This window comes from Trypanosoma equiperdum, assembly GCF_001457755.1.
Source record: "Trypanosoma equiperdum strain OVI genome assembly, contig: ctg_1775, whole genome shotgun sequence".
NCBI classification, from domain to species: Eukaryota; Euglenozoa; class Kinetoplastea; order Trypanosomatida; family Trypanosomatidae; genus Trypanosoma; species Trypanosoma equiperdum.
This window is the reverse complement of record NW_027123810.1, coordinates 15,173-42,726: the sequence shown is the minus strand read 5'-3', so window position 1 is coordinate 42,726 and position 27,554 is coordinate 15,173. Positions and strand designations below refer to the sequence as shown.

Below are 27,554 nucleotides of genomic sequence, written 5' to 3'. Positions count from 1 at the left end.
TATATATATATATATACGAAAAAAAAAGTGAGAGAGAAATTATGGCATGTGCTTCCCCAAAAGAAACCAAGCGGTACGTTATTATAACGAGTAACCTGTTAACCCCCTCTCCTCCCCCCCCCTTCCTCATTCCTTTTTTGCGTGTGTTTCTTCTTTTATCCCATATCTCCAATTCTTCCGTCCCTTTATCTCCTTCTCTGCAGCACAACCATTTCTCTACCTTAAAAAAAAAAAGCAAAGGCAAGAGAAGAGAAGACAAAAGCGTCTCCGTGTGGCTCTTTCTTTTTCCTCTCTTTTTATCACCTTATTCCTTCACAAACAAATACAAACAAATCATACAAACAGTGCCATTAGACTGTCTAACGTCCCAACGCCTAAACCCGCCTCACAGCGCCCGAAGAACCATTGCCTGAGTGAGATTTCCTCTCCTTAAGTGTGCTGATAACCGGCTTGCTGCTTTCAAATTCGGAACGTGCGATAGAACCGGGTGGTATACCAATAAAGTGATGCGGATTTCTTTCTAGTGGCTCCAAATAGTTGTAAGCGCGCACCCTCGTTTCCTCCGTGACAAGTCCTTTTTTCAACACCTTCAACGCAATCTCTCCCATTTCAATCGACCTCGTCGAAGGTGGAACAACATTCTTCAGCACAGAATAGAGTTCCATCAGCAAAAGGATCTCACGCGTAGCCCGATCTCGGTTGTTGACGGCAAGTAAACATATGTCAACATGATCTTGAATGGAATTCGCGAAGCCACTCTTAAGCCACGCATGCAACAGGGCACTGAAAACCTCTGCAGCAGCTAATGGAGACTCCAAACACGGAGAACTCGCCAAGGAGTCAAATAGGACATTCTTGGGTGGATTGTCAGTCACTATTGTGCAATATAAGTCAATCTCGATGGATTGTTTTCGCACATCAGGATAGTCAATTAAGGCCAGTATTGGCTCAACTCCAGACTCCGCGGTATTTGCGTGAATAACCTGCAATGGACGATATCGAATGAAATCATTCTTCTCGAGGCTTGGTTCGCGCTGTGGGCCAGATGACCGCTGCTGCAATTGCATGGCTACGTCGCGCAAATATATCCTCACGGCCGATCGATCAAATGACATTACACAGTCTAGACCCTCATTTAGTAGGGTTTCGTCCAGCACCTCTCGCGCTGTATCACTGCAGATCATCTCTGTCCAATACTTGAAGATTGCTAAATCCTCGTACAGCTTCTGCCGAACAGCATTACGAAAAGCATCCATGGCCACCTGGCGGAGTTTCTCTTTCAACGTTCCCCCGCACTGCCGCTCTACGGAACAAAGAAAAGGGCCAAACAGAACTCGTTGCTTTGCCGTCTTCACAACCGTCAGACAGCGCTCCGTCCACACAACAACAACACTTATGACGTTCTCAAATGCGTTGGCGATTTCGTCAACGACCATATCAACGGTGCAGTCACACCGCGTAACGTTATGCATGTAAGTTGCCACAGTTTCCGTTGTAGCCACTTGCTTAACTGCGAAGGAGGTACTCACGGTAGAAGTAAGCGGGGTCGTAACCACAATGCTACTCTGGCGCGACGCCGCACTGCGCGGGGCGGGGATTAAACTATTGCGGGCAGCAGGGGGTGGTTGGATTGGCCTTGCCGCGACCTCCACGCCAGCTACTGAAACCGCTGCCGGAACACCCGAAACACTAAGCGGGGAGTTACCTCCACTGGAGGGACTAACGGGTCGCTGCGAATCGCCAACAGAATTTGGTGGGCGTTTGCCCTCAAACGCAGACTGGCGTGTCTGACCCGGCGGTTGTTGTTGTTGTTGGCGCTGCTGTTGCGCCGCAGCGTTTTGCTCGCCTATTTTTTTTTGGAGCCGTTCAACAACGGAAAGCAGGAGCAGTCTAATACGCAGTACAGGGTGATGCTGCGACCAATGCACCATGATATCGGTAAACACTACTAGCATAGAAGAACCAAGGGGCGTGGCAAAGAACGCCGAGTCGACAATACCTAGAAGTTTAACTAACTCATCCATCTGTCCCTCCGATGGTGTGTATGGGGGCGGCATAACGAGTCCTTCTCTTCCATAGTGTCCCGCAGTTGTTGTGGTTAAAATTTGCATGATTACCTTCTCCGTAACAATGTGACGCAAGAAAAGCTGGCCAACGAACGCCACAATACCGCATGCACGGTCCCTACGCTCCTTAAAGCTCTCATCCGCACTCTGTGTATTGCGGTCCTCTCCACCTTGGTTAGCAGTCTCTATGTTTTTCTCCTCTAAGCGCTGAAACTCTTCCTGGCATCGAGAAAGGAGCTGCTGTCGCATACGAAATTCAAGGCTCTGCGACTTGTTGCCTACAATCCGTTGACCCTCTGGTACCTTGCACAACTCCACTACAAGGTCGGCGTAGAGGTTCGCGAAATGCTGCTCTCTTACAGCCTTCATGAAGAAGACATTAACAATGTTCTTCAGCATTTCATCGCTTGCCTCGGGTATTGGCAGCCGTAACAATTCATTCTTCACCTCACGATACTTAGTCGCGTCTCCGGCCACGCGATTGAGGATAGAAATCACGTGATGGTGAAGTTCCTTCCGCTCTACGTCACCAAAGAGACCGCGCTTTCTTCCTAACGTATTGGACACCGCGATGGGAGCATCCAAACGATCCTCCCACGGCTCAGGAAGCGCAGCGAGAGGTGCGGGGGGTCCAGTTCGTTGGCGTCCGTCAGGTCCAGCGACAGTAACCGATGATAAAGACGTGGAGGGAGAGGCAGACAATGCTTCCCCTGCGTTGGTCAGTTTCTCTGCGATTTCTTTGTTGATCTTCTGTAGGCAGTTCGCAATTTTTGCAGGGCAACGGTGTTTGACATCCCGGAGTCGCTGCATGGCGAGCACCGTGCCCTCTGGGTCATACGGAATACATCTCGGGATGTTGTCATTAGTTTTAGCCTCTTCTACTTCACTTCGCTCTTCAGTGATGTTTGTTGAAGGTTTAGCACTGGACTCCGTTGTTCGCATTGGCAGTTCCTCTCCCTCCGGCGTCGTGGCGTCACGTGGGGGTGCGGTCACCGCTTTGCTACCTAAAGGGGCAACTGCTTCACAATCCGAAATCGAACCACTAAACTGCGCGGCCTTCGAATCAGACGCAATGGGGTTTGTCTGTGTGCCTTGGTTGACTTTCTGAGACGTTTCTCGGGGTCCTTTACTTCCATCAGTAAGGGAGGATTTGTGGTAGCGCTCGAACTTCTCCCGCGGGGCGGTGAGAGCCTCTACAAGGGCAGAGGGCACAGTACGTACGTAGGTGGGAATGTTAAAACTGTCCCGGGAGGAAGATGTGCGCCGGAATCGTTGCACCCGGCATGCTTCAGGTGAGTCCATTTACAAAGCAATGCAAAATAGTTCCGGCAACAGGGGAAAAGGCGCCAAGTTGCTCAAATTCCTATGGCCAAAGAAAAAATATTGTGTCCTACAACTTTTCCAACCCTGAATAGAAGCAGAATGTTTCACAAACCCAAAGGAGTCAAAATAAAAATTAAAAAGAAGCCGATGATTGCCACCGTGTCAAAACACTACCATGAGATGAAGCGCAGGATGTGCAACACATAAGGCGTCAAACAGGTTGTACTGTAATGACTCTAGTGGCTGTACCACATGCAAACATGTTTATATATATATACATACATCTATATGTCGCGATGCACAAACCCAATACGTGCACATCCATGAACATGTGATCAAGCAGCACATATCGTTCATGCTTTCACTCTACACATCACTTCACTCAACCCTCCTGTGGAATCATGCCTCACAAACCTCGCCGCAGCACCGCACCGGCACCAAACTCGCTGTATTCCGCACGGGTAACCCAAAAATTTTGGAATGTCGGAAGCGATGCTAAAATGGAACCTCCGACAAACGCTGCGTCCCTTCGCTCCGTTTGCGCCTCTACGTGCACAGCCTGAGCCGTAATAGATGCGACATCATCCCGCAACCTCTCAGGGAGGCCACTTAAAAGTGAGCAACCTCCTGACAGGTGTAGCGCGCCGTACAGCAACCCCTGAAGGTCGGTATCGCATTTCCGCACCGAATCGACGAGAAGCCTATGAATACCCTGAGGGAAAGCATACGTGTGTAAGTATTCGAAATGTTCTACCCACTTGTGGTTGCTTTCGTGCTCGGTGGTTGGTGCAAGCGAGGGATCAAACAACATCTCAGATGGGACAAACCGACTCGAGCCCAGAGAAATGATCGTGCCATCCGGTAACTTGTGGTGAACCACATTTTTGTTTCTACCGGAGTAATCCTCGTTTTCTTCATTACTACTATTCATGTTTGCCTCCATCTCTACCGCCCTGCGGAAGGCGGCACTGCTGGGGCATGTCTCACAATTTTTCTCCTTTATATGTTCCCACACATCCACCCGGTGGCGGGGATGCACAACATCCGGAAGTGGCTGACCCGTGTTCATCATGTACTGCGTGCACAGTTTACCCCCATACTCCAATGCATGCACGGCATGAAACATGGGACAACCCTGAAACACAGGCACCACGTGACAGGCGTCGTATCCCATTTCCACTGATACGCCGCTGCACACACCCGAGGCATAGAGCGCGAGGGCGGGACTCGGTGCAAAATAAACGGAACACAGATTATGTTTCTCAAACAGCATCTCCGCCAACCGTTGACGGTGGGCGCGGGGAACGAGCATCTTCTCCGTTAGCAACAAAGGTGTTGGGACTTCGCTATTGCTTAGGTGTAGTATGTCATCCAAATGCTGCAGTAACAGTTCCATGGCATCCCAATTCACCTCCTTGTCTTCGATAACGCGGACGGTGTCACCTATCGCCCGCTTGTCGTATGCCTTTCGCAGGTACAACGTGCTCTCCTGCTCTCCCCCACGCAAAACGCACGTGGGCTCGTTGACACGTGGTATATCATCCCCTGCGAACCCAATGCGAGTTTTGCAAGCACCAATGTCGACGACGGCCGCGTTTCGGTGCACGACGGCCACCTCATCGGGAAGCGGAACCTTAGCGAGAATCTTAGCAGTGCCTTCCGGGATACGCATTTTTGCACGTCGATACGGACACTGTTGTACCCCTGATGTCAGTCCAAATATATCGGGCTATTTACCTTCCACTCTTTTGCCTTTGGTATTTTCCTCGTCCTTTCCTCCCTCCAAATCGCTCAGTGAGGCCAGAGTTGCCCCCTACTGTTTTTTTTTAAATGATGATTGAACATGTGCCACCAGGCGAGAAAGGGAGAAGACAGCAATGCATTGGATGCCGCCAGGCGCAAGGAGGAAAATAATAGCGAATGGTACAGATAAAGAAAAATAGGTATGTGTCACTATTAATGCGTGGTTGAAAGCGAACCTTCACACAATCCACGACGAACTGGTCAGCAAGGCGCGAGCAGCAAAGCAGACAAACTAATAGCAAGCACGGTTTGCCATCGCTAAGCGGTCCCGCGGCGACACCAGAACGGGTAGTGAAAACAGCGAAGGAAAAAGAAGAAAATGAGGAAATAAACATCAAGCGCATGGGAGGAGATGGTAAGCTGTGGGGAGCAATACTCCCCACCCATATCGCTTCAGTGGTATCTGCTTCTTTTTTTTATTCCACACAAACCCACACACAAGTGCATTATTCCTTGTCCTTCCATCACATTCCACCATTTACCCTAGGTTCAGAAATTCATGCCTCTAGAAACGGATGCAATGAATAAATGAAGGAGAGATGTGCAAACACACACCACCACCACAAACAAAGAATAAAGTCACGGCAACTATACACCTATGGAACATTCTAAGAAAAGAGAGGCGAAAAATCAGTGAACATGGGGAGAAAGCAGGCTTACCTCCCGTGCAGTGTATTCGACAAGGCGCGCTCTTGTGTTGAAAATTCACGGTAGTCCTTCCGCATCGTGCTCAAATATGGTAGCTGAAGTGGTGGCAACGGGGGGATGTAAGGGTGGACACGTTTCATGTGTTCATAATTATAGCTCTTCGTGGAGAGCCCTAGCGGGCGGTCGAGAACATCCTGTACGTATAGCGGTTTCCCAATCGCCAGAGGATCACCGCCCTGCCCCCATTCCCGCAAAGTCGAGTTCATGACGGGAGCCCTTGAAGAATCGGCACACCACTCCCTCAGCAAGAAGAGTTCAAACTTCTCATCTAGAGGAATTTCTACACTAACAGCGGCGTAGAATGCGAGGAACTCCTCAAAGCACAGCGTGGGATCATCACTATCATCATCGGCATTGTTGGCCTGCGCCTCCCGTGGAACGGTAGAGGAAAAGGTCCCCCAAACGTCTCCGTGCGTGACGGTCTCAGAGAAACGCTCGTTCAAATGATTCCGCCGTACGCGACCCTTCGCGTCTTTTGGAAGTGATGCCCATGCACGAAGAACGGCATTATGACGCCGCTGGTTAAGTCCAGTAAAGTGACGGACAAAACGCTCCGGATTGATGTAACCATCATTATCGTCATCGAAGGCCTTACAAAGGTATGCAGCGTCGCCTTCCCGCAGTTTCGTACCGTATTGTTCCATGAGCTTTACGAACTGCTTGTGAGTCACCCCTTTCCTACCAGAGGCACGCTGCTCCTCCTCCAAGCAGCGGAAGTCGCGAAGAAAATCCACCATTTGAATGGGGCCCGTAACAGGTCCGCGACCTCCACAACGTACGGCCCGCTTCACGCGGAGGAATACGCTGTCCTCGCGTGGATTGTTGTTATCGCTGTAAATCATTATGTTGGCTCTACCAACGATATGGAAAAAGGATTAGGAAGAAAAAGACGGAGACAATAGTATCAACAAATACTAGTATAAATCGCTCCCATGTGTACAGAGCAGGGAGAGGTCAGATGTTTTATAGGGGAAAAATAAAATACATGGTCAAAGCTCACTATAAGTCGCACTATCAAAGGAGAAAATGGAGCAAACATGACCTGAAGCGCCGTAAGGATCAGACGTTATAAAATTATTCCTTTATCATGGTGCATGATGCTTTCCCTGAATTGGATGGCGGCAGCCGCACGGTGAAAAGACAAAACGTTCACTGGAAAATGATCTGTGAGACCCATCCATTTTCCGGCAGCACATCCGAGCACAGGAAGTAAACGAAAACAATGATCAAAAATAAAAACAGGTGAAATGGAAAAGAACTGAACCAAAGAGTTACGCAATTCTGACAAAGTGAGCAAGAGGGAGGGGGGAAGTCCAACAACACCAGCCCCACAGGACCAATTCACATGGGAAGGTACGGAGGTAAAGGGCAGAAATGTGCACAGGAAAATACCGAAATATATGTTCAGTGGTGATACCACACTCTCGAACACAAAAGGAAAAGAGTTGCCGTGGTGCAAATTGCAACAGAGTTCAAAGCATCTGTCCCTCTATACTTTGATTACTTCAACGGCGATGCGTCGCGACTCATCATTCACGTTCCCGTGGTTGTGAAGCCAGCAAAACACCGTAACACGTGCTTTCCGAATCTTTCGACAGACTAAGCGTGACGATACTTTTCCCGTCAGTGCCACCTCTGGCAAGCCGATGGTTGTTGTGACAAAACCCCGTGAGTTCCGCACTTAAGTCACACAGCAAAATACAGTTGCTTCGTCACAGTCACCACCTACCGAACAGCAACAGCGTCCATCGTACTTGATGATGCCATCCACTCCTCCCGCAAAATACAGCACGAGTGGCCCGCAGACGTGAAAGAACCCATGGAAAACAAATGAGCTGCAGCCGTTGCCTGCTGGAAAGGTTTTGGCAAGCGGACCAAAAACAGAAATTTGTGTGCCTTAAAGGTCAAAGACAAAAATGACGGTAATCTTACAGTGAAGGAGCGTCAAAAGCTCCAACAATATGACTTCTGCGTGTGAGAACACGTGTGCTAATATATATATATATATATGCATGCATGCGTTTGCACACACGAAACCATCCGGGTGGTCAAAAGGGGAGGATACACAGTTTTGTTCCAATTTACGCCGCAGAGGCAATTTCTGGGAAAACATAACGTTGGTACAAACACTGACGAAGCAAAATCAGCTCTACGCCGCAAAAACCTGCTAAGGGTAATTTATTCCCCCCCTTTTTTTGAACAATACGTGAAGGAGGCGAACGTGCCCTGATGCTGGCAAAGATCACGTTAACAATCGCAATGAAAACAAGACGCAGAAAGACAGTCATCGGTTCTAACTGGCGTTGTTATCCATTTAATCATCGCTAAGTTCATCGAAATCATCTGAGTAGACATTTTCTTCCTCCTTATCGCTACCGTCACTTTTACCGCCTGAGTACAATTCCCCCGGCTCAGTGGTCTCAACGTCTGCAAGCCATTCCGGTACACCAACTACCTGCTGTGGAGCACCATCGAGTTGCAACGCATCCACAGCGGCCAGAAGGGCACTTCTTGCGTTGTCTTCCGCTAGTGCCAAAGTCCTACCCGTTGCCTCAACTCCGCCTAGTCGCTCTTTGCGTTGTTTTTGCCTTCTGCGCCTTTTCTTTCTTTTCTTTTGGTCCACACTTTCATCCTCATCCTCATAGCTCCATTCTCCCTTCAACGGTGGTTCCTCCTCCTGCATTATACGTTGCTCCATCTCTTTGCTAAAAAGGCCGTCAGATGCGCTGCGAGACACCGATTCAGTAATGGTTGGATCATCACCATTAACCGCAAGTGTCTCCGCAGCGGCCATATCGTGCAGTAACTGCCATAAACTGTTGCTCAAAGCAGTAAAGCTTGTGGGATCTGTGGTATTCATGAGAAGACGCACCTGCGACAACACGGCGTAGCGACGGACCTTTTTTTCTCGCAAGGCGGCCACGCGGCGCTCCTGCTGTTCAACCTCACGCCGAAGCCTCTCAATAGACATAATAACAACGAAGTTTCTCTTATCAGCACATGTTAATTGATCGCAAGACATTGAAGGAAGTTAAGAATAGACGATAAAGAAAAGGGAACGGAAGAGTTAAAAACATGAAAAAGTTGATAGGGGCCATTCTCCCAACAAGGAACAGTGGCACTCGTTCGGGTAATCAAAGCGACAACGAATGTCCCAATATGAAACAAAAACAAGTTAACAGGCAAAGGTGAGTAATGACGACCTATTCGAACACTCCCCATGTGCTACGAAGAAAATTCCTCTAAATATTTGCGCAACAAATGGTGGGTAGCACAAGAATAAAAAAAGAAAATAAAACGATACATTTATTACTTCCCCTAGTGGGAAGAATTTCGACGAAGAAAAAGAAAGGGAAGGAAGTGTGACAGGCAATCGGATCAAATAAGGTTCCTCCTCCCATGTATATATATACACATACACGCACCAGATACATGCCGAAACTTTCCACTTACACGCAACTAACGCTCTCCACGACGAAAGATAAAAACTACAGGAATGTAGAGAGTAAGAGATACAACAGCATAAGCACACTCTCACAAACGAACCACCGACATCATACACATATTTTGAGTATTCAGTAGCATGTTGCGAACCTACACCGTCATCCCTACTATCCTTTTTTCCTGTCCGCTTTAACATCACTTCGCCATAAACAGAAGGTATTGCAACAGCGGCCGGCACCGTAAATGATGACCGGTAGTAAAAAGCAGCAACATCTCTTCGGCAGTTCCACAACGTTCCACCAGGGGGGCCCGGTATACAAATATGCTTGCAGCGACTATGGGCAAAAGCCACAGAGCACACGGCGCTGGAAGCAACCTTTGAGAACCCCTCGAACGGCCACACGCACACATCGGCAAACTTAAAGATGTGTGACCACTGAATACCTCTTCGATGTGATAAGAGAGGACAAGATCCCACAGGTTTAGCAGCTCATTCGGTTCAAGCACATCCGCAAAGGCTGTCATCATCCACCGAAGTGCCAGCCGCAGTGGCGGGTACCGAAGAGCACGCGTTGCATGCAGACACGCAGGCGCGGCAAAGCGTACAACCAAAGACTCGAATATCCAACAGCATTGCGCCAGCTCCGGAGTGGGGCCTTGCAGGCGACACCACAGTTGCCCAAAAAGCGCTACGACGAGACTATATTGCTCCGTCGTGTCGCCTGTAATGTAGCAAATAGGTGCAATGAGCAACGTGCACTTCTCAACGGGAAAAAATCCCGAGGGGAGAAGGTGCTGTGTTTTTGTTTGCTGATGCTGCTGTTGGGTGCGCTGTTGTCCCGCGTCAGCCGACGGCACGTCCGCGTGAAGAAGGTAAACCAAATATGATTCAATTTGCTCCGGTGGTCGCCCCAATTGTGCCAGAGTAGACTTCAGATGCACATCGGACACATCCTTGTCCACAATTAATGTGGTTCCAAGCGCCTCCGTTTCGTCCAAGAAGATGAAGTACCTGTCGCTGTCACCCACGCTTTGCATGTTGTCTACTTTCACAACAGCTTGTAGTACCTTAACGGTAACTTCCATTCCCTTCACAGCGTATTTGTGGTGTACGCGCCGCCTCATGCTCTCAAGATTTCGAGACGTTCCGAAAGAGACGCACCTTCCAATGACATCTCCACAGTTGCTACCATGCAATTCCCCGGGCGCATTGTTTGTTGAGCCACCCTCCAACACGACCAATTGCAGCTGAAGTGCTCGTGCGTAGAGCAGACGCCGCATCGACGGACTCGCACCTCTTCGCAGTGCGGCCGCCACCGATTTAGGGGTGCTACCACCAGGATTCAAGAAGTCATTCAATTGGCTGTAAGCACTGCAAGCAGCCGCACGACTCGCTGACCCGTGAGCCCGCGGGCAACCCGCTGACGGATGAAGCGCTGCGAAATATTGGCGGAGCGTAGAGAGACTCGGTGCCAGAGCTTCCTGATGCTGGACCAGCATTGCCTGAACAGGTGCGCGAAACACAGTTAACAACCCAAAGGCGTCGATACCATCGTGTAACGCCGTCGTGTCTCCCCCCAGTATTTCTGTCACGATCAACTCCTCCGTCACAGTGCTATTGAGACCAGACACCAGTGTCTCGTACAGATGTTCTACTGACCACTCCATTTCTTCGTCACTATCAACACCGCTAATGCTGTCATCCAGGGCATTAGCATTGCTCACACCGCTCGTAGTATGGGCATCATTAGACTGTGGATGTTCCCTCACCGGCAATTCTTTCTTCAGCCCCTGCACACGCGAGGAAAGAATACGCATCCACCGGCGGCGTGCCTCAGCAAGTATTCTGTGCAACACCAAGCAACATGGTTCGTTGAGAACACCGCCGTCAGATGACGTTCCCATTGTATCTCCTTTTTTATTCTCTTCAGCAAGTTGCCTCAGGCGCTGGTGTCTCGACTTTAGGTCTAGGTTCTGTTTGTGAATTATCAGAGAGAGGGCAGTTCGTACCTCTTCGCTTGATAACTGGGATATAGGTGCCTGCTCGTCGAAGCCATGTCCTGTTATGTTGGCACGGGATGGACTTGCACTGTCACGGTTAGTGCTCTCACCTCTACACGATCTCGAGACACCCGATTCAGTGTGCGCTGAGAGATTGCACAGTTCACGGTGCAGAGTCCTTAGAAGTTGGTCACTCGCACCACTGATCTCGCTCAAAACAAACGACCGCCTGTCGCTGCCCTGGGATCGGGGAGGGAGGTGCACCGAGCTCGAAAGCCCGGCTGATGAAGGCGTTGGAAAACTTCGCATGTTCCCCCGGGTCGGCGCGCGTCCGTCTGAGAAGGCAAAGGGAGGTGGTCCAGCCAAATGAAGGGGCACATTGGAAGACGGGTTTTTCGACCCATAGGTTTTTGTCATCATATCGCCGACTCGATGAGTAAAAGAGAAGTGAACAGCCCGTTAACGACACTATCAAGATAATGATATGTATATGTACGTGAGTATTGATGAAATTGCTTATTTGATTAGGCCTCTTTGTTATTAAAACACAGGCGCAAGTATATGCTTCGAGGAAGAGACGATAACAAAAAAGTGTGGGAATCCACACTTGTTCGTCACTCTACTAAATCTCTGCAAATCTACAAAGGGAGGAAAACTTTCTTCCTTAATGCAATACTAAGAAGGTAAGAAAGGAAACAGCATGCACTTGGTTAAGAACAAAGGAACAAAAATATGCCCAAAGTTGAACAAGTTAAGTGAGGTTTTGCTTGAGAAGCTGCGTCCGTTAACACAACACGCACCAGACCCTCCCCATGATCATAATACGACAGCTAATCCCATAAATCATGAACGGGCACTACGTGAGGGTGCAGAAATACACGAAGGGAGGCTACTCTTATCCACACTCCTTTTTTACACCGCTCAACCCCCACGCACACACACACACACACACACATTCACTGCTTTGTAACACTACTGGCAAAGCTATGCTCAATGAGACTCACAGAGTGTATTGCTTATACGCGCGGAGCTGGGGTGAACTACCTCTTAGCCGCATCCTCTAAGAGAAACGCAGCCGTGAGCGACGCTGCAATGCCCAAGTAGTTTATACCAACGGTTAGGCTCCGCCGGGCGTAGCTCTACAACGAGACTATAACGTTTGGAGTCCACATGGTCGGCCCAGTCGGAGCGCACGCGGTGCAGCACGGCGGGAATCGCACCTCTTGATAGGAGCCCTGTCATGTTCCCCGCCAACACCATGGTGTCGGCAGTATCCACCGGCAGTTGTGGAGGAAACCAGTCGGGTTGCAGCAATGTATTTTCATCATTACCATGGCTTCTGCATGGATATTTGCCAAATTCCAACCCCCCAGCAGAAGCTTTCAAAAGCGCAGTGCAAATTCCAGGATCGTAATGAGGTCTACACCCAACACCAGCGTCGTACCGCCATATTCGAAAGACAGAACGTCGTCCAATGTCCTTGAGAAGGTCCTCACCCGCCCAAGATTGCATGGACGGTTGCTGTGCTATACCGTAAGCAAAATCCATTGCCGCAGCCTCGAGACCTTGAGCAACTAGTAGCAGTGCCGAGGGAATTTCATGCTTTGCACCGGTCCGCATGCGAAGCAGTGGGACTGACAGTTCCATCTTAGAGCGCATTGGCACTTGACCATCGTTACGCCAACTCACGCGGAAAAGAGATGGTGCCTTGTCAAATAGTTGAGACTCCTGGAGCGTTGCATACGCCGCGGCAACCTCCTCAGGAGCGAAGAGTTTGCGGAACAATGAGGAGGCGGACGTCGTTAACAAAGGTACACGTGCACACACCGCGCACAAACACTTCCTTTTTCTACCTCACGCCGCACTGTATATGCCCTACTGCAATTGCAAGATGCAGCCGCTGCGCATATGACAACAGTTCCAAGCAACACCAAAAGTAAAAAGAGGCAAACGACTCGTGTATTACCCGTACTGTGGCCGTCGAGGACAATTTTTTCCCCTCGGTGGGAATTCATCTATTTTCCACAAACCCACAAAACAGTACATTTTTTAAAAAAAAACTGCTTTTACACGACAAAGTTGCAGCCTGTTGAGCCCCCAGCCCCCAGCAGGGGGGGGGGGTGGGTTGGACTCGCCCACAGGTAGAGGCACAAACACGTGCACAAAAGCAAATATTTATTCATGTACAACGGGGGAGGGAATCACAAGTAAAGCGGAACAATATCAGCAATGGGAGATAACGTTCCACTACTCAAAAACAGAGTGGAACATGTTGTTCCGCCGACAAACATATGGACCGTGTTCGTCATACTCCTGCTTTGTCTTCGCCACCGCTGCAAAGTCTGGGCTCATCCCAAGCATACTTCCACCGTACCACACTGCATACCGCTGCCGCTCATGCGCCACCACATTGACATCATATGTAATTTGCTTACTGGGGTCCCCAAGAGCCTTTGTGAATTTCTTTGCGCGACGACTCACGAGTGCACGCAGATCCTTCTGTAGCCGTTTGTCGAATTTGGGAAACATCGTCGTCCCACCTGAAAGTACAACGTTGCGATAAAGCGGCCGCCTACAGTCAATTGGACAGGACCAAATGGCCTTGTCAATAACATCGGGGAGCGGCAACGTCCACTCTCTGCTAAATATGTCTGGGCTGAAGAACATCTCGGGTCCGAGAAACTTCTCGTAGCCGACATCTACCGTATATGACTCCCCTGTCTTCCTGTTCACCGCGTGGTGCTTAGTAATGTGATTTGGAAGGTCACTATCATACGTCTCAAATTCCCGTGCTATGTTGCGTGCGATGTAGCAGTACTTCTCCTTTATGTGTTGGGCTAAGTATAGCGCATCGTCAGCTGGCACCGGCTCGCCCCGCTCGCGCAACCACTCGAGCACAAAGTTCGTGATGTCCCGCCCCGCAAGTGGGATATGTTGGATAGCGTTATGCATTACAAAACCATCGACAATAGGCACGATGTGCGTCACGCCATCGCCAGAATCCACAACAACACCCGTGTTTTCCCCCACAAGACCCAATTGTTGCGCCTTTCCTGACGTCCACGACGCTCGCAACGCTAGCGCACCCTGCACCGCAATGTGCAACTGCTTCACACCAAAGGTTTCGAACATAACTTCCGCCGTATGTTCGCGGTTCTCTGGGGGATTTGCAGGGGGTTCAGTGAGTATGAAGCCATGTTCTTCAGGATCTACGCGGAGGTATTTGTATACGCAGTGCTGCCATATCCGCTCCATCTTGTCCCAGTCCTCAACAATACCGTGCTTAATCGGATGATAAAGGTTACAAGAGCTAGAGTGAGCAAGTGCCTCATCTCCAACGTAAAAGTCGAGATCACTAAAAACATCATGGGACCGGCGGCGTGACGCTTCATTATCCGCATAAGCTGTTGGGATTATATATGTCGGCTCCTCGTTTCCAGCGTAGCCCATCTTTGTGTAGCCTGTCCCATTGTCGATTACAACTACCGGGTAGGCCATGCCGGCACGCAATCCTAATGTGTTAGCTGGCCGCCGATTTTTTTTTTTAACCACTCCACTCCACTTCACTCTGCTATCCTTTTCCTTTTCTATATGATACTATGAACACAGCCCAGTGAGAGCGGACACAACAGCTGACTCACTGTTTACATAGGGCAGAACCAGTACGCCAATAAAAAACACATGCAAAGCCCGAAACAGGCACATGTACGCAAGAAGTACACACTGGGAAGTAATATTACAACTCGTATTCAACCCAGTAGTAGAAACAAAAATAATGAATGTATGAACCAATATAAGAAACGTATGGTGAGCTGAGATGGTACCTGGCAAGGTAGAGTTAATGTGCGGACGAGCACATCCACCCACCTAACTCCTTCACGCTCCATCACTTGAGTAATCCATTATCTTCACACTGGAGTTTGTCAAATGCTGAATTCGACAGATTACTTCAAACGCACCCCGTTTCATCTGGTGAGCAAGGTCTTCAACTGCCTCTACTTTGTCCCCACCGGTGAGGATGCGGTAAAGATGAACCAGTATCAACTCATCCTCCTCTATCGTGAAGGGACGCTCACTGTGAAACGGTCGCCCAGCCTTGTGATAATCTGTGTTACTGCAAAACGCGCAGCGTCCACCAACGCACTTTGTGCTACCAATACCAGTGCAAGTGCCGCCCACACTAGCCACACCGTCGATAAGAGAAAGGTTGGTATGGCTGCGCCATGGAAACCCACTGGCCGTTAAGGATTCGAAACTTACGTCTGTTCCATCAGCCTTCCGCAAAACGCACTGCTGATAATCCGCCTCGGACTCCGTCAGTCCGACGGGCTGTGGCACCGTCGTTGGATCGAGCGGCCAGTTCTCCTCGTTGACACTGTGCAAAACAATATCAGTATAAGCCTCCTGCGAGCGGTCAAAGAGAGTGAAGGTATCGTCGCGAGTATATGTCAGTACCCACAGCGATATCCTCTTGGAGAGTGGTTTGAGCTCCACACTGCGGGCAACAAGACCTTGATCATGTGCAATCATAACAATGCGAAAGTCAAGAGAGGGGTTTCGCGCCGCGATGGCGGCCTCAACTGCGGGCATGAGATGAACCTCCTCCAGAGGATCGCGGGAAACTATAGAGCGAAAGAAGGTGACCGGCATATCTGGTTTATCAATGATGTTGTTCCAACGAGCCATCTTGCGACTGAACTGGGCCTTTATTTTGGGATCGTTAAGGTCGAAGTGAGCAAAGGCTGTATGCAGTCCGCGAAATAAAACCCAAATGCCAACGCATTCAGGTTTATATGGAGGCGGCTCCGGTGGGTAAAAGCCGCACGAGAAACCGTTCTGGATGAAATGTAAAATACCATCGAGGGTACACCGGCTAAAGTCAAAAGGATAGGCCTCAGTGCGTAGCCCCACCTTCCCGAGCAACAACGCAGGGCCGCACCATCCGCCCATAGATATGTACTTTCGGGGTAGCCGAACGCCGCTAAAATCAATAGAACGCAGAAGCTTACAGCGCTGCATCCAATTGTTGGGTGCAAACAGTAACGTGACAAACTGCTATATTAGCCCCAGTGCGGTTGAAGGGTAAGCTCCCTCAGGAAGAAGAACTCACGCCCACAACACGTGAGAAAGAAACCAAAACTCGTGCACGGATGGAGAACAGACAGCAAACGTGTGCGCTGCCACACACACACACACACCTCCAACTCTGCCTAAGCAGCAACTTCCTCTACTAACAGCGCGGAAATAAGCAAACGCCTATCCCATTAGAACAAATCCAGTCGCGATGGAAGCGAGACGTTCGAGGTGGAGAAGAAGTGAAAAGGAAAGGAAATAGAAAAAATGTTCGTACAAATCAGTTAGACGAATTGCATTACTCCACCTCAGAAGTAAGCAACCTCGATAATAACGGAAGGGAATAACGATTATCACCACATTACGAGACCATCACGTGTATTAATTACTTGTTTTTTTCTTTTTTATCAACTTAATCAAATGCATAGGTAGGCCCTTACAACGTACGAGGTGATCCTCACAACATTACGTTTCAGCTAAATTCATACGGGCGCAAAAATTCTTTGTTCGCTCATTCACTTTGGTTTACCCGCTCCTTAAATATATACACACACAGACGCTCACACATTTACCTCCCTGTGTGAAGAATACCTGTACGTTGCCCACCTCCGAATGCACTGGTTTCTTTTCTTCGTACCATATCATTTTTTTTCTTTTTAAAAAACGCCACATCTCATCACAACAATTTAAGAATCACGAAGAGACAGCAAAAGGCCATCGATTTCTCTTAAACGTCAAAACAAAGGGACGAAGTCAGAGCGACGTAAACGAAACAAAAAATAATAGGAAGAAGAATCGTAAATAAGGGAATTGGGGTGATGTGCTGGTGCACCAGAAATGCATGGAGACCAAAGTAATGGTCCATTACATTAGTCCTCAGCACCAGCACGCCGTGGTAATGACACGCATTCCATTATCCAGTTTCCGCTACGACATGTCCCTAGGCAGTGCAAGGCGGCCGACGTAAGTGCTCCCGTCCTCTCACTCACAACTTTTTAATCGTGACCTCATTTCACCCTCAGCGGCATGTTTCATCGTCTGCGTTTGAATGTGCATGCACTTGAATAGAACGACCGTTGCTTTGCCCTCTCCGCCGCTTCGCTCCTCAGTCACACAGCGCTTTATTTGGTCGTTGGCTAACGCATCTCACATACACACACACACATAAGTTTCCTGCTCAACCCTAACCCACTCCGTTTACCGTCCAAACGCACTTCCCCTCCCCTTCAGCTCCCCGCAAATTCCCTCTTCACTTGTGTTCTTCTCCCTATCCATATCCCCACCACTACCACCTCCCTATTACTCACGTTACCTGAACCCACCGCCGTCCAGCCGTTGGCGTTTGAAGGGAGCCCCCCCACCATTGCCATTAGGAGGTCCTCGTTTCTGTTGCAGCTGCATACCACCACCCCTGCCTCGTACATTACCCGTACGGCCATATGTGACACCCTCTTCAAACTGCCGAAGGCGTTCCTCAACTTTACCGCGGTACTCCAGTGCTGCAGAGTTGTCGCCCTCGCCAAATGAGTCAATACGGGCGCTAAGAGAGGCCTTTGCGGCAAGCACGCGGGACATGGCGCCCTTGTGGGTGGCAGCCGCCTTTGCCACCACCTGAGCATTGTAAAGAATACCGTATTTTGGCGTTGCCTGCCGTTGCTTGAGAGCACGGAAGAGTGCCTTCTCAGCACCAAGGATCTGTAGGGTGGAAGAGGGGTACTTCGCAAGTGATAGCAGTGAACCCGCCTTTTGAATCAGCCGGGCGCCAATCTGCTCACCAACCATTGTGGTGAGATTTGGAGCGATTGTTTGCATGCGGGAGCTGAGGTACGCGGCAAGACTCTCACGATACTTCGACGCCGCAACAACCTCGCTACAAAGCCGGCAAATGTTCTCGATGTCCTCCTCAGCGATCTCCGTGCCCATTGACACCATCGCCGCATCCTTTACCTTCTGCTCCAACTCCTCCTCAAGGAAGTCAGAGAAATCGGTGTCGCGGACGTTGAAGCGGGTCTTCGCAGCCAACACAATCTTCGCATAAAGTATATTATCATTGACGATCTTCGCCAATTCAGGGAAGTGCCAGCCGTACCACTCACGCGCTCGCATCGCATATTTGTTGATCTCCTTGTCCAAATCCTCCAGCAGCGCTACGGCTTGCACCACCATCATGTCCACCTTGTCCGGGGAAAATTTCAGCTTGTAGCGGTTCAAATTATGCGCGAGACCTAGTGCTGTCTGGTTGAGTTGCTCTGTTGAAACATCCTCGAGCAGGTCGTCAAGGTTTGCGCGCAGGGCGCGGAATGTGGCCAAAGTGTCGTCACCATGCACGCACTGAATAGCGAGGGCATCCTTTATGGCTTTTGCGAGCTTTGCATCGGCGACTGCTAATTCCTCCGTTATTTGTTTCTCAACAAAGTTTTTCTTGAGGAACTTGCGCACGGGCTTCGCGAGCTCACCATTCACAACTTGTGTTGTGGTGGCAAGAGCATCCGCAGTACTCTTGAAGCTTAATAGTGCCTTCAGTTTTTGCTTGTCGCCGTCCACCTTAAAGAGCCCCACACCCGCAGGCAACTCCAATAAGGCAAAAACCATTTTCCTCAGAAAACACAAAGCTGCACAAACTATCGAGAGAAATGTGGAAAGTGAAAGCAAAGGAAGAAACATGCATTCAGCCACCGGTGAACAGTGACAAGCACGGATGTCACATGTTGTTCTGCACCCTAAGTTCAACTTCTCCATTACAACCCTAGTGGGACTGCTGATGGTTTTGTAAGCCGTGTGCAACATAATATACACCAATATGGCCCCACTCATCACAGCAAAACGAGCAGCCACCAGAAGGAGTAAGACGAAACAACAACGCGTATTACTCCTTCCTGCCGATTGCTTTCTTAATTACACCTGAAAACTATTAAGTATGCACAAGAATCAGTTTACAGCACCGCGAGCCACAAAAGGGTAAAGTGAAAAAGCGATAACCGTTGTTTCCCTCCACCACCACACACACGCCGCAGACCGCGCGCCAACTCACCAACAGTGAATTGTGAAAACACATCGTTGCAACTCAGGATATGCAGCGTACTAAGGCTGATAAGTTGATTTACACTCCTCCGCAACCCCTTCCCGCAGCTTCTTTACCCTCTCCGCTCGTGTCGGCTTCAGTTGGCATACCATCGCTGTAGCTGGTCTGTTGGAAAGAGAAGACCATAAACCGCGACGCAAGACACTTAACCGACCACAACCCAACTTTCGTCTGTGACATGGAACACAAATTGTACAAATGGCAAACAATGGCTTTCCTTTTGGGCCAACATATTTGCTTTTGCATGGAATAAAGATAACTATAAGGGAAGTAAACAAGAAAGTGCGACGAAAAATTAGCGCCGCAGCGGCAGCGTGGGCGGCGACGGAGTGCAATGGTAAGCAGGGAGGTTTCAGGTACATGAAAACGGGGAAAGGGACGTTAGGCAAAGTAGGAAGTCACGATATAGTAGACAAGGGCAAAACACAACCAAGCACAGCGATGGTAGCTGCCCAAACAACCTGAACCCATAATGAGTTACATTCAGCCACTTACAAGCCAAATGTAATGCGACAAACAAAAACGGAAAGCATGTTGCTTCCAGCTGTGACATGCACTAACAACCGCTGTCACTTCCCACCTCCTTCCCTCTCAAGTGCCGCCAGCTCCGCCTCCAATTGGGCAATCTCGTCGTCCACTGTGGTTTCACCCTCCACGTCCGTTGAAGGCTCCCCATCAGAAATGGCGGTTCCGGACCCCGGACTTTCAGTGGCGGGACTCAGTCGGGTTATTGGTTTGCGCCCCTCGTTCAATTTGGCGTTCTCCTCAACTGGATAATAGAGGTTGTCAAGAGGAGATAGCTTATACCAAGTTTGCTCTCCCTGTAAATAACGGCGGTGATCTTCGTCAATGAACCAAAAACCAAGTGGTTCGGCGTGCTCCAGAGCGTACTCCGCACAGTCTCTTCTACCTACACGCAAACACGCCTCCAGGAAGACAAGGAATGTCTCCTTCGCGAACCGAATGTTGTTCAAGTTACGGCACTGGCCTAGCAATTGCAGTGCGTAACTTAAATCAAGAGGCCGCTCTACTAAATCAAGCGCCGTGTGCAAATCATCCGGTGTTGGCCGCTCGGTCCCCTGAAAAGAGTGAAATTTCTTGTGCCATTCTAATACGTACTTCTCCAGCGGTGTTTCAGGTCCATCCAGACGCTCCTTGCGGAGCATGTGGCGTTTCTTACTCAACCACAACGGTTGGTTTGCCATGCACTTGGGCCGAGTGTACGGCCGATCCAGCCCACCAAGCCAAGCCTGATATAACATTTCCGTACGCTGATGATCAGGCTGTTGAATAACTGTGTAAATCTTCCAGTTATCAACACCCTTGAGAAACATCATCCAGTATGGGCGTCGGTATCGCAAGGATGCGCGACGAACTGGGGTACCGCGGAGCATTCTGCTCTTCAACTGCTAACTGCACTTCCCCTCAACAGGTGGCGCGAAGTTAAAAACTGGATGTGGGAAATGTGATGATATGTATGTCACTCCCTCCCGTTTTCTTTTCCTCACAAATGCCTTTGTTCCACAGCTCAGATTTATATTTATTTGTTCACGTCCCAGAGGGATCAAAAACTAACTGCCGAGGTTTCCAACAGATCCAGGTCACGTCGTCCCAGTTCCTTCTCTTTCCGATAGACCGTACCTCAGCACTCCACCCGCGCTCCCTCTCCCTTTGAAACAGAAAGAAGTCTCTTTAGCAATGCAGGACAGAACGTATACAAACAGGAAAGAATGAGAGCAATCCAATAAGAAAGGTACAACAGAGGCATCAGCGAGTGTGAGGGTAACACAGTAAGTAAATGAGCGGGGGGGGGAATACGAAGGCGGGTGAACTGCCACCGCAGTGTCTACCCTTCACGCTCCGGATGATATGACACATTATTGCAATGAAAGGAGGGAGAATATTCGCTTGCTGATAAGGACCCCGAAGCAAACGCCCTACAGTGCAACAAATGAGCGATTAAAGCACTCAACTGTCTGTTCTCACCCCACATCCACGCACTCTCGTCCACTCATTCCAAGCAACGCTTCATGTGAACTGTTTGCTCTTGCTCCTCTTCACGCCTCCTCTCCTTTCCCCTCTCTGTCGTGCACCAAATGCTGTTAAATTGGCGCCACCCTCTCCCCGCACGCCCCAAAGGAAAAAAAACCGTAGCACGGAGAACAAAAAGAACCCGACAGTAACTAAAGGAAAGGACACATATACGCGCAATTGCAGGTGCGCGTATATCCAGTAAGGCAAAATAGATTACAATTGTAACCGCGAACACTCTCAGAACGTTTCACCAGGTTCGTGTTACTAACTCCTAGGAGGCATCAATGGATTTCAGACGTTGCTGTAGTTTCTCTTGCGCGGCCCTTACAGCCGCAGCGTGCTCCTCGTAAGCTGCTAGACGTTGCGCCTCCTTCGTACTCACTGCTGGGACATCCACTGACCTGACAGCGTTACTCTGAGTGAGACTTTTGTTTATCTCCTTAACCACTGAGAAGCGATCGGTTGATGCTGCAGAAACCTCCTCCCCCAAGCGCGAAGCATCGGCTTCAGCTGAGATGGCGGCCCCCTGCGCCCGCTGCCGCGAAGCCATTTCTGCTAGGTACCGCTCATATGACCTCCGCATTTCCTCCTCGCTAGGCATTGGCATGCTTGTCGTATCGTCCTCGGGGGACGGAGTTGCTGACGCATCAGATCCCGTCTGCTCCGATGGTGTAGTGGTGGCATCCGCCGGAACCCGAACCCTTTTCGCATACGCTGCCATAGCACTGGTTCGCTGAGCGATGTCGCTTCTGCAGTAGGGGCACGTTGACATTTTTTCAAACCAGTGGAGCAAGCACGCCTCATGATAACAGTGCCCACATGGGAGTTGCTTGCATGTTTGATCAGGCGACATATCATCGTAACATATAGCACAGTGCGGGTCACGGGACAAAATCTCTTCGGTGGCGTTTGGTATTTCTCTCAAAAGAGCCGTAAGTTTCCTGTATCGCGCGACGAGGCGAACGTTCTTCCCGCACATTATCATGTTTTGTAAAAACATGCGCATAAGCGGAAAGGGAACGTACGATGAAGTACAAATGTACAGAAATGAAATGAAGAACACCACATTGTTGGAGAGGGAAAAAAACATCTCCATATAGAAGGCCAGGCTGTTGTACGTCGACTCCTTGGTGGCCACGGTGAAGAAGAGTTGCGTAAACGACTTGAGAATGGATATAAGGAACTGTACATACAATAAGGCTATGCAATACTGCATAGACAGTTGATCTCCATAGCTCTCTGCCGTATTCCCAATCATATCAAACACAACATAGAGGTCGATCATGGAGAAAAGGTACAGGAAAATCAGCAGCCGGACAAGCATAGGTGTACGTAACACCCGATCCTCCATCACTTGAAGTGTTGATACGCGCTCCTGTGCAAGGCGATGGAGAACCGCAACAACCACAGTAACAAGTGAAACCACACCTGCGGAACTCAGTGTGGAGATACCGAAGTAAAGGGGGCAAACAATAAATTCCATAGCATACACAGGCGTAACACTCCGCACCGCGTCGCTTTCGGTGCGGCTCAACGTGCCAAAGAAGGTGAAGCGGGCAACAAGCCAAAGGACCCATGATAACGCTATGAAGCTGTTCACGCACAAGAGGCGGAATATGGGGGAGTCTGTCAGCGCAACAACTAACGAAAAGAAATCAGTGTAAACGGTGGCATAGTCGACGACGAAGCCTATAGTCACCACCAAACTTAGGAAAATGTACGCATATAGGGAAAGCATCGAAAATTACTTCCTACTTTCCCTCGCTCTCTCTTCTACAACCCTAAGACCCTTCCACACACACACACACACTACTACGAGAGGGGAATACATGGAAGAAGCCGTTGGTAGAATATATTCAGTAAAGGTGCCGAGCAAAACGCACTTACCAGTCACGGAACGTAATGCACCAGAGCGAGCAGTGTCAAGCCAAAACAAATAAAACAAAGGAAACAGCAGCGGCATACTGCTAGATACTGTAGAATTCGAGAATAACATTACACCCCGCACACTTCCAAAGAAAATCAAGCAGGAAAAAACTACAGGAGGAAAACAACAGAAGGAAAGCAGAGTGAAAAAATTAACAAAACTTTATGGATGTACGTATGGTCACACATTCGACTCGACTTCTCTATGTTTATCGTCTAAGAATTGTTTTTGACGAAGCGCCGCAATTCAAGAAGAGACAAGCACCAGTCGTGAGTGCGTTCCGCCTCCTCGCTGATCAGCTGCGCTTCAGTTACAACTGCAGAGGGCAACCCAGCCATGCGGGCCACGCGCGCACCAAAGCTAGAAGGCGTGACCCCAAGTGTTGGTTTGTAAGTAAATACAATTTTTACCTCCCCCTCGCCCTCTCTAGACACAATCTTTTCCTCATGAAATCCCATATAATAGCATGACACCAGTCCGTTGTTGCTGGAATTGACATAGGGCTCACAGAGTTGCGAATAGTGCGTCACGAAGAATGTTGTTGCACCCTTCCGAAGCAGATACTCCAGTGTCGCAGCGGCAATAGCAATACCATCATAACTGCTCGTTCCCCTGCCGAGTTCATCCAGTAGTACAAGCGAAGAGGACACAATCTCAGAGCGGAGGATCCGACTTGTTTCCTCCATCTCTTTCAAAAAGGTGGAACTTCCCTCCAGCAGAGAATCGCTCGACCCCATTCGACAGTATACAGCCCCAAACAAGGGCAGTTGCGCAGACTTGGCAGGCACGTAGCAACCCAGTTGTGCCAATACCACAAACGTACCTACCATACGCATCAGAGCTGATTTACCTCCCATGTTGGGCCCTGTGAGAATCCACGCGCCGTGCTTGACAAGGGAAACGTCACACCCCACGTAGCCCCCACGCATGAGCGACTCAAGCATCGGGTGGCGTCCGTCGCGGATCACAATCGACTGCTCATCGTCTGAGATGGATGGAGCAGTGTATCCAGGGGCCGAAGATGCGACAGCAAGACAGTGAAGTGCGTCAAGCACAGCAACAGAGTTAATGACACTCTTAAATATCTCCATCGTGTCGACAGAACCTTCCAACTCGGCTTGCTTCGCTAACCATGCCTCATTTGCTGCAATGGCAAGGCGTTCCTTGGCGGAGCAGAGCTCCACGGTAAGATTGACAATTCTTGGAGTGTGAAATCGCACATGAGTCTTTGTTCTTGTCAGCACAATCCACTCTTTCGGTGCATCATTGGCCCTTACGTTGGGCACGTCCACAATGAATGTGGTGCCAGCGATTGTACGGTACTCCAACGCAGGTAACTTGAGTGTCTTTCGAATGCATTCCAGCTCCACGTCCAACGCACGTAGTACTTCGTCGCGGTCCTTAGCATGAGTCTGCAAAAGGTCGGGTAGGGGGGAACCAAGTGCTGCGTAGTACTCCTGAGGGGAATCCGCATCCAAGTTTAACTCACACTTACACGATTGAAGGAACAACTCGACATTCTCAGACGTGACGGCAACAAGAGCATCACGAATCTGATCGCACATGCCTTCGCCACAAAGTGATAAAATGTCAAGAGCGAGTTTATGCGTCACTTTCACCGCACGCAACAAACGAAGATAATCGGTTACAGTGCACCGCTGCGCCCGCAGCTTCCCCAGTGTTGCCTCGAGATCACCAAACTTGGCAAACTCTCGCAGCAGGCCCACCACTGAGTCACCCCCTTCGCCGCGAAGTAAAAACGCCACCGCCTCACGCCGAGAATTAATGGCCCGTAAGTCGCAGAGCGGGGCCGCCAGCCACGAACGCAACCGCCGCAGACCAGGCACCGTAAGGCTGTGGTCCAATAGAGTCAGCAGAGAACCTTTTAGCCCAATGCTGCTGTGAAATATATCCAACGCGCTCATCGTGGTGCCGGGCATCTCCATTACCAACTCAGCCACCCCACCGGCCGTGCTCCGCGCAAGTAACGGCGGAGATTTAGAGCACATTTTCCTGAAGGTCGTATCAAATCGACTAGGCTTTAAATACTCTGCAATTGAGTCATCGATAGAACCGATGAATGGCGAGGTGCAGACAGTTACAGAATTATTATCCTCTTCACCGTTAACCGTCGGTCCATGATGAAGCGATAGAATTGTGTTTAAGGGTGTGTAAAACGCCTCCGGTAAACCGCACAAGCGAAAAGGAGGCAAAGTGCCGTCGGTAGCTGCTGCGTTCTGATGCCGGTCGAGCTCCCGCGCTCCGTCTTCATCATAAAACAGAACCACCTCAACAATATTGTAGCGATTGAGTATGTCCAAAAGCTCTCCCCCTGAAGACAGGTGATGACGAGAAAGAGAGTACGTGACGAAACTGAGAAGCGTCACTTCGACCAGGCTCACACCCGCCGACCCAGTTGAGGGCCACAAGAAGCAAATAAACAATTCCGAAGATCCCTCCTTCAAGGGGAGAAGTTCCTCCACAGCAACGGGATCTCCTCCTTCCGGTGCCCCTTCATCCCCCTGACCGGTAGCGCTTCCTTCTTGAGGGGTTCCAGCGGTGACAACCACCTCATCAGGCAACATCGTTCCTCGGCTGTACACTCGCCCAATCTCTCGGGAAAACAACCCCTTCGAGTTACCACTGGTCGACCGAATAGAAGCGCTCTCTTGATCCGCAAAAGCAACACGATAACCCATCGCTACCAGGCGGCGCACATAAATATTGACCCCTGTGTAAGGAACACTGCTATACTCGAATGGAGTTGCTTGAATGCACATTATCCCAAAACGGCGGCTGACGACGCGACTGTCACGACCGTAAAACTTCACACGGTAACCACACGCTACCATCAGAATAACATCGGGCGGAAGGGACTCCTTGAGGCACACCACCTGCCTTTCCAAAGGCGTGAGCTTAGTTGCAACTGACAGTTCTTCAGTTGTGGCCCGGCGGTGACACAGCAGCTCGATAGCCTTCCGGAAAATATCGCTTTCATCGTCACCACGGCGGCGTTTGCTCATTTTGCCGGCTTGCTGTCTTCGGTTCTTGAGAATTTCTTGTTACCCCCACCTCCCTTCTTCACGGTCTTCCGAAACGACCTCCCCCACTTGATACGGTGTAGGCACCTGGGGAATAAGCAAAAAAGAAAAGGTAAAGACAACATTGTATAAGAGAGAATGTGGGAAATAGACGTCAAGAGAGTGATAATAGTGAAGCGGGAAGACGGGCAACATGCATTGCGGGAATCCAACACGTATTGAACAGCGGAAAAAGTAAAATAACATGGATGTCCACACCTACGGAAATTCAATAAAATGGGTACATTTAGTTACAGTGTGGAAATATGCAAGAGAGTGGGGGTACGGGACAAAAGACCCTTCGCTAAATTTTCCCGTAGCGAATGGTGTAACAGTTCATATGCACACCAACGACGTTTTCCATCTACACGTGATTCGTTTACTCTGCCAAATGTAGTCGAGTTTCTTAACAATTCTTCCCCTCTTGCTGCTGTCCTCATTTCGATCTCTCTTTCTCCTTCCTAACTCTTAATGACCTTTTCCTGCCTCCAGTCGCCACAGACGTTTTTTTTTCTTTACTTGTGCGCTCCCCAGTTCATATCTCTTAACCATCTACTCCGTTTTTCTCCCGACTCTTCTTGTCTTCATTGCTCCCAAGCCCTCCCTCCTTTTTTTTTGTTTTTTCCTTTCCATTTCCAGTACTTGGTTTAGTTTAGCCTATACCCCTTTTTTCTTTCGCATCATTCACACACATCTCACCGTCCTCCCCCCCCAAAGGAAACAAAAAAAGAAAGGAACTGACACAGCTCACAAAAAGCACAGAGAAAAGGAGAGTTGCAAACGCTCATTTTAGATCTGAATCATTGGAAAGAAAAATCCACAATCATCAAATAGGGGTAAGTGAAAAGGAAAGGAAGAAGGGCGCGCAGGGTAAACACACGACCTTAGCATTAAAATACATTCGAGGAAAGAAAAAGAGAAAAAGAAAGAAAACTGGGGAGAAAAGTTTTGCGAGGGGAAAAAAAATCACAATAAAAATATTGGAAAAGCCGGCGAAACCAACAGACTCGAAC

General features: G+C 49.5%; 13 protein-coding genes across 13 annotated transcripts; all 13 read right to left on the bottom strand.

Moving 5' to 3' along the window:
• Window positions 1–374: 374 nt before the first annotated feature.
• On the bottom strand, window positions 375–3,368 carry TEOVI_000600600 (Eukaryotic translation initiation factor 4 gamma type 2; the record flags this gene model as incomplete). Its single annotated transcript, XM_067223099.1, has 1 exon — window positions 375–3,368. One exon carries the CDS (start codon window positions 3,366–3,368, stop codon window positions 375–377), a length of 2,994 nt encoding a protein of 997 aa, XP_067079200.1.
• A 427-nt stretch (window positions 3,369–3,795) lies between these two features.
• Window positions 3,796–5,061, bottom strand: TEOVI_000600500 (actin, putative; the record flags this gene model as incomplete). Its single annotated transcript, XM_067223098.1, has 1 exon — window positions 3,796–5,061. The coding sequence occupies one exon, from the start codon at window positions 5,059–5,061 to the stop codon at window positions 3,796–3,798; it is 1,266 nt and encodes a 421-aa protein (XP_067079199.1).
• Window positions 5,062–5,848: 787 nt separating this feature from the next.
• On the bottom strand, window positions 5,849–6,742 carry TEOVI_000600400 (uncharacterized protein; the record flags this gene model as incomplete). Its single annotated transcript, XM_067223097.1, has 1 exon — window positions 5,849–6,742. The coding sequence occupies one exon, from the start codon at window positions 6,740–6,742 to the stop codon at window positions 5,849–5,851; it is 894 nt and encodes a 297-aa protein (XP_067079198.1).
• A 1,472-nt stretch (window positions 6,743–8,214) lies between these two features.
• On the bottom strand, window positions 8,215–8,871 carry TEOVI_000600300 (uncharacterized protein; the record flags this gene model as incomplete). The annotated part of the gene is made up of 1 exon (XM_067223096.1): window positions 8,215–8,871. The coding sequence occupies one exon, from the start codon at window positions 8,869–8,871 to the stop codon at window positions 8,215–8,217; it is 657 nt and encodes a 218-aa protein (XP_067079197.1).
• A 668-nt stretch (window positions 8,872–9,539) lies between these two features.
• Window positions 9,540–11,765, bottom strand: TEOVI_000600200 (Rab-GTPase-TBC domain containing protein, putative; the record flags this gene model as incomplete). The annotated part of the gene is made up of 1 exon (XM_067223095.1): window positions 9,540–11,765. The coding sequence occupies one exon, from the start codon at window positions 11,763–11,765 to the stop codon at window positions 9,540–9,542; it is 2,226 nt and encodes a 741-aa protein (XP_067079196.1).
• A 627-nt stretch (window positions 11,766–12,392) lies between these two features.
• TEOVI_000600100 (2OG-Fe(II) oxygenase superfamily, putative) lies at window positions 12,393–13,004 on the bottom strand (the record flags this gene model as incomplete). Its single annotated transcript, XM_067223094.1, has 1 exon — window positions 12,393–13,004. One exon carries the CDS (start codon window positions 13,002–13,004, stop codon window positions 12,393–12,395), a length of 612 nt encoding a protein of 203 aa, XP_067079195.1.
• Window positions 13,005–13,592: 588 nt separating this feature from the next.
• Window positions 13,593–14,843, bottom strand: TEOVI_000600000 (actin related protein 3, putative; the record flags this gene model as incomplete). The annotated part of the gene is made up of 1 exon (XM_067223093.1): window positions 13,593–14,843. The coding sequence occupies one exon, from the start codon at window positions 14,841–14,843 to the stop codon at window positions 13,593–13,595; it is 1,251 nt and encodes a 416-aa protein (XP_067079194.1).
• Window positions 14,844–15,221: 378 nt separating this feature from the next.
• TEOVI_000599900 (Putative papain-like cysteine peptidase (DUF1796), putative) lies at window positions 15,222–16,364 on the bottom strand (the record flags this gene model as incomplete). Its single annotated transcript, XM_067223092.1, has 1 exon — window positions 15,222–16,364. The coding sequence occupies one exon, from the start codon at window positions 16,362–16,364 to the stop codon at window positions 15,222–15,224; it is 1,143 nt and encodes a 380-aa protein (XP_067079193.1).
• Window positions 16,365–17,726: 1,362 nt separating this feature from the next.
• TEOVI_000599800 (nucleolar RNA binding protein, putative) lies at window positions 17,727–19,010 on the bottom strand (the record flags this gene model as incomplete). Its single annotated transcript, XM_067223091.1, has 1 exon — window positions 17,727–19,010. One exon carries the CDS (start codon window positions 19,008–19,010, stop codon window positions 17,727–17,729), a length of 1,284 nt encoding a protein of 427 aa, XP_067079192.1.
• Window positions 19,011–19,499: 489 nt separating this feature from the next.
• TEOVI_000599700 (uncharacterized protein) lies at window positions 19,500–19,862 on the bottom strand (the record flags this gene model as incomplete). Its single annotated transcript, XM_067223090.1, has 1 exon — window positions 19,500–19,862. One exon carries the CDS (start codon window positions 19,860–19,862, stop codon window positions 19,500–19,502), a length of 363 nt encoding a protein of 120 aa, XP_067079191.1.
• A 207-nt stretch (window positions 19,863–20,069) lies between these two features.
• TEOVI_000599600 (uncharacterized protein) lies at window positions 20,070–20,894 on the bottom strand (the record flags this gene model as incomplete). The annotated part of the gene is made up of 1 exon (XM_067223089.1): window positions 20,070–20,894. The coding sequence occupies one exon, from the start codon at window positions 20,892–20,894 to the stop codon at window positions 20,070–20,072; it is 825 nt and encodes a 274-aa protein (XP_067079190.1).
• Window positions 20,895–21,805: 911 nt separating this feature from the next.
• Window positions 21,806–23,272, bottom strand: TEOVI_000599500 (ERAD-associated E3 ubiquitin-protein ligase HRD1, putative; the record flags this gene model as incomplete). Its single annotated transcript, XM_067223088.1, has 1 exon — window positions 21,806–23,272. The coding sequence occupies one exon, from the start codon at window positions 23,270–23,272 to the stop codon at window positions 21,806–21,808; it is 1,467 nt and encodes a 488-aa protein (XP_067079189.1).
• Window positions 23,273–23,676: 404 nt separating this feature from the next.
• On the bottom strand, window positions 23,677–26,484 carry TEOVI_000599400 (mismatch repair protein MSH3, putative; the record flags this gene model as incomplete). Its single annotated transcript, XM_067223087.1, has 1 exon — window positions 23,677–26,484. The coding sequence occupies one exon, from the start codon at window positions 26,482–26,484 to the stop codon at window positions 23,677–23,679; it is 2,808 nt and encodes a 935-aa protein (XP_067079188.1).
• Between the last annotated feature and the right edge of the window lie 1,070 nt (window positions 26,485–27,554).